Genomic DNA, 7,899 nt, shown 5'->3' with positions numbered 1-7,899 from the left:
AAGTATTATCTTCTACATTCATATTTTTCAAATAGATCCTACAAGAATTTTTTTCTCACCTCCCACTTTTTTCTCTTTCATATTTATTGTTTAAGTAGGAGATAATACATTTTTTATGCAACATAAGAAAAATATTACTCATAATTATTCGTATTGTATTTGTATCGATTCAAACACGATTTGTTAACCTAAATTGTCATTCCTAAATTCAATAGTGTATAATATACAGAGTTAGGATCATTTTCTATCAATATAAGTTATACTCTAAATCTTGATCGTTGATCTTATTTATATTTAATGGCTCAAATTTATTATATATTAGATGCTAGCGAACTATTAATTAAAAATTTATTGTGAAATTTTCCAGGCAAGAATAACTTGCCCCATCTTGTGCGTGTGTCGTTTTTGTACCTCATAGTCTGGCAAGCATATTTGTTTTTTTCCGTCTTAATATATATAAAGAGAAAAATGTTTTTATTTTATTTTAAAGAATATAATTTTGTATCATTTTATGTAAAACAATCATATTTTGATATATATTTGTTGGTCTTTTACATTTTTTCTCCTCTACAAAATTAGGAGTAGAGATGTGGAGAAAAGAAAATATTAAAGACCAATAAATATGCACTAAAACACGGTGATTTTTTTCTTAAAATAATATAATTTTTTTTTTAAATGAGAAATATTTTTTTCATATTTAAATTCAATCACTAAGTTCTTGACTATCGAAGCTCAAATTCTATCTTCCAAATATCGTTCTCGAACGTCATTAGCTGCAATGATCCTCGAATGCAATTCAACGGATACAAGTATTGACTTGGATTATAATACGCGTTTGAAGGAGTATTTAGAAATCCAATTTTACATGATTTAACAAAATTAATTTTAATTAGAAGTGAGTTTAAAATAAAATAATTTATGTTTAAATTTTTATTTAAAGAAATATTATAACAAATTGATATTAATGTTAAATTAAGTATAAAATACTCAAACGCCAATAAAATTCTGCTGCCAAACTTAATTTTGGAGTAAAACAAGTGTAAACACATTCATTTTAGGAATAGGATACATTTACAAATTTTTTTTGCAAATTATACTAAGTACGACTGATCGTACACTGCATGATTAAACTATGACCGATCGTACTTAGTGTAGTTTGTAAGAGTTTGTAAACAAAAAAGTTCATAAATATAACATGCTCCAAATATTATATGAATTGTGTTGTGTCTATTTATTTTTTCATAAATGTTTACAAATTTTGATAAAATCTCACCTATTTAATGCTTATAGGGAAAGAGAAAAACCTAAAATTCATATATGGGAAGGTATTGAATTTACATAAAGAAAAATCCACTTTGGTGATTGCGCAGCATTTGGATCCAAGCACTTCGATAATAGATTTTTTTTTTTGAAGTTAAATCTAACTTAATTATCTCTTTAAGACAAGTTAGTTTTTCCTTGTATCCTTTAAATTTTGACTTTTTGAACCGATTACGAGACTTCTCTCAAAGATCACACATAGGAATCAAATCGAAACATTTTCCTTAATTAACTCTCTTACTAAAAGATACCACCATTTGATGCACTCCGATAATAGATGTTACATATCTTCCAGCCCCACGCTTACTCCAATGCACTCACTAAACTAAGTAGTAGTAAATGGTACTAACAACTTGAACTAAAACAATTTCAAATATACTATATTGGTCACGCAATCAAAGATGATTCTATCCACAAGGGCCACAGCAAGCAACTTTTCTAGGGTCCTGTGGCCCCATCTTGATTCACCACATCATTTTTAAGTTGTGACCGTCACCTATTGCCATTTCCTTTTTCCAATTACGTACAAGAACAATTATGCAGCTAACTGATGTGTAACCATAGCAAGTTTTTATCAAATAGAATACACGTTCAAGTGGTTTAAAACACTAGGCTAAAAAATAAAAGATATACGCATATTATATTATCGATTCAGTGTCATTAGAGGAGAGAAAAAAGACACATATACATATACTAACAACGGTGTATTTATTACCAATGTCAATACATTATATATGGTAGTTGAAGCACTAAAAATGAGCTTCTTAACCAATGTTATTAAATCCGGACAGGTGATCGATCCAGTCGGGGTACCGGGTCAGTAGAACCGGATATATATATATATATATATATATATATATATTTAAAAATTTATTTTTTATACTCAATTATATAATAAATATTTTAAATGGTGTAAGTGAATTAAGAACTAAATGCAGTTTAGTGGTAAAGACTATAATTTATATCTTCATAACAAGGGTTCGATTCCCCCTAAATGCTATTTTGAAATAATTCTATTAAATGATAATATATATATATATATATTAAATGGTGCATATTAACAAATAAACAAACGCAACCCAGTGGTAAGTTGTTGTTGGACATTCTCACGAGACTCGAGTTCGAATCCCAGCAGATTCAAAATTGAAAATTTCTTTCCGAAAATCGGTCTGAGCTATAAAATCGGTCCACTGGGTCACCGGTTAATACCCCGTTTGAACCGCGGGTTCTTGACCAGTTCATCGGATCAATCGCGGACCGATTTTTGAATAACACTATTCTTAACCCAAGGTATAGCTAAGTGGATTGTAATTCAAGGTATACGTGGGTCTTGGAGTTGATGAAGACATAAATTCAATTTTCACTAGAAGTACTTTGAAGCTAATGATGAAATTGTAACGTTTAAATCACGAAAGAATTACATCTCGTACACCCTTAGAATTCATTTGTTGTAGGTGGCATGCCATTTGCCAACTTAGCAGCAATTTTGAGGTATAGTCGTTTTCTGTTATTAACAACTCAATAAATGTGGAAAATTAATAATTAACAACTATTGGGAACAACAACTACCCACACCTAACAATATATATATATGGCCATATGGGTTGATACATAAAATAAAACAAAAATTGAGCTTGTTAATTAGACGTATAAAAAAAGCGTATAAGACGGTACCCTCACAAACATAAGAGAAGCTTAACAAAAGGATTGGCAAACGTATATTTTTTTTTATAGTTATTACCTATTTTTTTTACTATTAAATCGTGATCGTTGATTTTTGTCAATCTAATGATTATAATTTATTGGTCATACTTATTAATTAATTATTAATTTCCAATGAATTATAACCGTTAAACTGACAGAAATCAACGATTACGATTTAATAGTAACAAATTAAAAAAAAAAAAAAAGACTGAGTATAACCTTCCCGTAAATAATGAAAAGGAAATGTGAAAAAGAAAAGTCTTTAGTGGACTGCAATGTGGGTTTGACGTATGATGAGAATGTGCAGTGCAATGAGCAATGAGCAATGAGCAATGAGCAATGAGCATTGAGCAATGACAACAACGGCGTGTTTCAAAGTCTTCATGGGTGTGGCCCCTTGTTTTCTTGCACGCTGTTTCGTTCCACTTTCACTACTTTACAACTTTTGGTGTCTCTTCATTCTTGCCTCTCCCAACAAGTCTTTGTTCTTTTTCTTCTCTATCCATTTTATATTCCATTTCCATAAGATTTTTGTTTTTTCTAGCCTCGTGTTTTCAGTTTAGTTGTTGGGTATTCTTTCCGTCATTCACTGCCATATTCTTGGGGATGGATAACCAAGATCAAAGAAGAACTCAAACTCAAGGTGCTGTTTCTTTTAAAAGGGTCATTGGTTTTATCTTCCTTTTCTCTTTATATTTCATTTTATTGAAGTTTGTTATTGTTTCTCTTTCTGGGTTCTGTTCATTTAATGACTTTCTTGGTTTTCTTCTGGAAAAGTCCTTGTCTTTCTGGGGTTTGTTATTATTATTATTATTATTATTATTATTTTCTTTTAAGTTTTTCGAGGAGAAGGTTTTTATGGTGCTTTCTTGATTTTACAGGACACGAGAGTCATGGAGTTCATGTATGTAAATGCCGCAAATGTGGATGGCCTTTCCCGAATCCACACCCTAGTGCCAAACATAGGCGTGCTCACAAGAAGATTTGTGGAACCATTGAAGGTTACAAACTTTTAGTTTCAGAGAGCCAAACCTGTTCCGATGCTTCAGATGATGAACACCTTTCTGATGAGGATCGCAAAACACAAGGCAAGATTGTCTTCTTCTTTTTAAGATTGTATTATGCTATATATTTCACATTATTAGTTCTGACTGTAAAAATATTTTCTCTTTAATTTCCTTTTTGTCTTTATGGGTGTTGGAGTTAGTGCATTACAACAACATAGGTTTGCCAATCTGATGATGTTCTATGGGTTTGGTTGTGTCAGGTCCAAACTTTTCAGATGGTTGTATAAGTCCAGGAATTAAGGAACCTCTAATGGATAGTTTGGATTCAGCTACTAATGTGGAAATGGTCGACATAAAATATCCAGAATTTTCAGGGTCTTCTAAGGGCAATGATTTTAATGGTAAGTTGCAAATTTGATGAAATAAAGCACTTAATTGATGTATCAGCAGTTTATTTTACAACAATGGATAAGTGTTTTATTTTTTTTTTAAACACTGAACCACTTCTACTAGTATACTTAAGAACTTCATTTATAATTGTGAAACAGGTATCTAATATATGGGGAATTGAAAAATTGAATTTTATACCTAGAATTTTTATTTTAAATTGAATACCCATTTTTCTTTTTGTGTGTTCATGTTTTATATTTCTTAGTCTAAGATTTGTTTATTCTCAGTTTCTCTATCCTGTTCTGATAGTACGATTCACAGCTGCAGATGTGAGTCAACAGTTAATTGTCAAGTCAAGAGATGATGGTCAAATGCATGATCCTAATATTTTGCGAAGTGAAAGGGTTGAAGATGGTCCACTATCAAGTTCCATTACAAATTTAAGGACTGAAGAATCGACTTTTGCACATAGTGATGATTGCTTTGCTTTGTCAAGTGACTCAAATCCCAGAAAAGCTGAAGCCACATCTGATGTGTTGCTAGATAATAAGATCTATGCTGGAGAAAATGTGAAGGATTGCAGTTTGACATCTGTTGCAAAAGAGACTAATTTGAAAGGAAAGGATGAGATTAAATCAGATAGAGACATGGTTGAGATTGTGGTCTCTTCCCATAACACTGTAGTTGAAACATGCGAGGGAGGGCCTAAAATAGCAGTTAGAGATGAGGTTAACTCAGATTGTCAAGTGGCTGGTGGAGCTTTTAATCTGAAGGAAATGAACAATGCTGAGTTCCTTTCTGAGATTCCCCAAGATGATCTTCCTCTTGAAGTAAATTCTACTGCAAGCACAGACACTTCCACAAATGGCGTTCAGGGAGAGTCTGCACATATGAGACAGTTTCCTACTAGTGATGTCAAGAAGTTACAGGAATGGAGAGAAGGAAATGTTGATATGTTTACACTTTCTTCATGTAATGTTGGACCTGATGTAGCACATCCTCAGAATGAGTATGAAGATTTTAAAGATCATGAAGGAGTGTCATCACAAAATTCTTTGAGCCTACGTTCATCCGAAGCATCGAAACAAAAGCGAGATGACTTAAAGGATTCTGTTTCTGAAGAAAATAATTTTCTTATCAACCAAAGCCAATTGAGTGAAAAAAGAGAGCTCCTCTCTCCAGATGTGCAGGTTTTGCATGGTAGCATGAAGGAGCAGGCCAACTGTGAGGTTGTGGCTGAAAAAATGCATGCTGAAGAGAGCATTGAAATTTCTTCCGTCAAGTTCATGGTTGAAAGTGATAAAAGATTAGATGAAATTGGAGCGTCTATTAATGCTATGAAAACCGAGATAAATGAGAGCTATATGGTTCCCTTTTCTGAAGAAATAAATGATGTAGCTGTAGATGGCAAGTGCAGAGGATCTAGTATTGAAAATGATATTGGAATCAGCATGAAAACTCTTCAAACCAGTAGTAACCTGCATTTGGAAGTCAAGCCATCAAGTGGTTTATATAAGAGTGATGATGCTGTTGAAATGGATAAAATTGAAAAATGTGATAAAACTGATGCTCAATCTCCGGAAAGGCCCACTGTAAAAGATACTTCATTGCCTAAATATGCTAGCAGTGCTCAGGAAGACATCAAAGATGATGAAATCAATAGCAATGACAGAGTAAATGAAGAATGTAATAGATTTGTTGGTACTTGTTCTGATTCACATCAAGTACAAGATGCAGAACTATTAGTGAAGGCTGCAGAAGAACTTGGTAGGAACTGTTCATCACTTTCTTCTTTAAATATTAAGCCTTCTGCTGAATGCGTTTCTGTTGTTGAAGATACTCAAGATGAAGAGCCTGACAGGGAAGCGTCTGGAATTACTGATGTGCCTGTTCAAGATCAAAGTGGTACTAACGAGTTTAAACTAGCTTCATCTGAAATTTACACACCAGTTGACTCTAGTAGCAGGTGTGACAGTTTGGAAGGAAACTGGGGCTCAGTTTCAGTTTCAGGTATATAGATTCATTGTTTTATAGTAGAATGCACCCTCTACTATAGATAAGTTATCTGTTTGGGCTTTTACAATATGCTAGACTAGATAATGAAGTCAGCTAATATCTATTGCCTCTGCATTATTTGTATAATGTATAAAAGCTAAAATAACATTCATTTGATTTACCTTTTTATGTTCTATCAAACAGCGGTCTCCATGCAATCTGATGTACAAGCTAATATTGATGCGGAAGGTTTACCATCAACTGATTTGCTGGCAACAACAGATGCAGGGAAATCCAACTTGAAGGACCCAAAGGCTGCATCTGAGAGACAGCAATTTGAAAAGCCAGAAATGTTTGAACCGCCATCTTTCATGACATTGGTTGAACCTGGACATGTGGTTGGTCAAAATACTACTGCATCTGAAGTTGGGAATGGACTTAACCAACAACATACCAGTTCTACCACTTCACAGGTTGGTTGGTTTCCCATTCTAACTCAAGTTACTAATGAGTCTCAAGGGAGAAAAAGGAATGAAGAAATAATAGCCAAGGTAACAAACTGGAGCAACAATAAGCAGCACACATCTCTAAAGAGTGCATTGGCTGAAGCTTCCCATAGCAACAAGCCAAAGTCTACAAAATTGGAAGAGAATTCAGTGAATCAGAAAAATGGTAAAGCACCGGAAGATAATGATTCTGGATTGAGAACTGTTAACTCCATTCCGGGTCCTGAATCACCTGCTGCTCAAACTGTGAAAGAAGAGGGTGGAAAAGAATGGAACTCCCCAGCAAGATACCCTGCTGACATCAAGAGAGAAAAGAAGAAAGCCAAGAGCAGACCATACTGGATACAATTTGTATGCTGCTCATCTGTGGATACTCAGAGAAGGTAGAAGATTGATGGATATGTGGTGATAACTTCTCGTTGCTCTCCACTCTGATTATGGTTGTTGACATGCTGCCATAGATTTTAGGTACATATTTTGATCATTTGTCTTCTCTTGGTCTTTCTAATCCTAGCCTCTCAAGAGTCTAGTTGTATACATACTTTGAGGATCTTCAGTTATTATTTTACGTGTGATATCTTACTGCATATCGTTTAACATTTCAATTATTATGGCCTCGGTCCCAATCATAGCCTGGTCTTTGTTCTTGAATATTGTTCAAAGGTAACATGGCTATAAACTCTGCCTTAAACTTTCTGTGGATGTATGTTCAGAAAATGTTGTCTTCAAAGATTATATCTACTGCTGGGAAGAAAGGAGACTCTGGTGGAAGGCTACTTGGGAAGTTGAAATATACATTTAATACTAATTAGTTTGTTACATATCAAGAAAAAAAGTAATTGGAACCAGTGCTAAAGAGCCGGTTTCCCTTAATCACAGGATTCAACTTTATTACTAGTCAAAGTTTCAATCAACCTTGAGAAATAAAAAAATAAAAAAGAAATTGAATTCGAGTTTTGAAGATGAAGAAAGTAATC

General features: G+C 33.5%; 1 protein-coding gene across 1 annotated transcript; it reads left to right on the top strand.

The window, feature by feature from the left end:
• Positions 1-4,272: 4,272 nt before the first annotated feature.
• On the top strand, positions 4,273-7,550 carry LOC133285476 (uncharacterized). The gene is made up of 4 exons (XM_061482709.1): positions 4,273-4,432; positions 4,743-6,188; positions 6,258-6,431; positions 6,621-7,550. The coding sequence occupies exons 1-4, from the start codon at positions 4,273-4,275 to the stop codon at positions 7,307-7,309; spliced, it is 2,469 nt and encodes an 822-aa protein (XP_061338693.1). The 3' UTR covers positions 7,310-7,550.
• The last annotated feature ends 349 nt before the right edge of the window (positions 7,551-7,899 follow it).

The sequence above is a fragment of the Gastrolobium bilobum genome, unplaced genomic scaffold, assembly GCF_033153095.1.
Source record: "Gastrolobium bilobum isolate Gb01-03AN ecotype WA unplaced genomic scaffold, APGP_CSIRO_Gbil_v1 utg32472, whole genome shotgun sequence".
NCBI classification, from domain to species: Eukaryota; Viridiplantae; Streptophyta; class Magnoliopsida; order Fabales; family Fabaceae; genus Gastrolobium; species Gastrolobium bilobum.
The sequence above is the reverse complement of the archived record's forward strand: the minus strand, read 5'-3'. Positions and strand labels throughout refer to the sequence as shown.

What these genes read in the sequence shown, in the direction of transcription:
- LOC133285476 (XM_061482709.1), top strand. Translation starts at nt 4,273, where the DNA reads ATGGGTTTGGTTGTGTCAGGTCCAAACTTTTCAGATGGTTGTATAAGT. An exon ending in GAAGGCTGCAGAAGAACTTG is followed by an intron (nt 6,189 to 6,257) that starts GTAGGAACTGTT and finishes CTGTTGTTGAAG; the next exon opens with ATACTCAAGATGAAGAGCCT. An exon ending in GGGCTCAGTTTCAGTTTCAG is followed by an intron (nt 6,432 to 6,620) that starts GTATATAGATTC and finishes TCTATCAAACAG; the next exon opens with CGGTCTCCATGCAATCTGAT.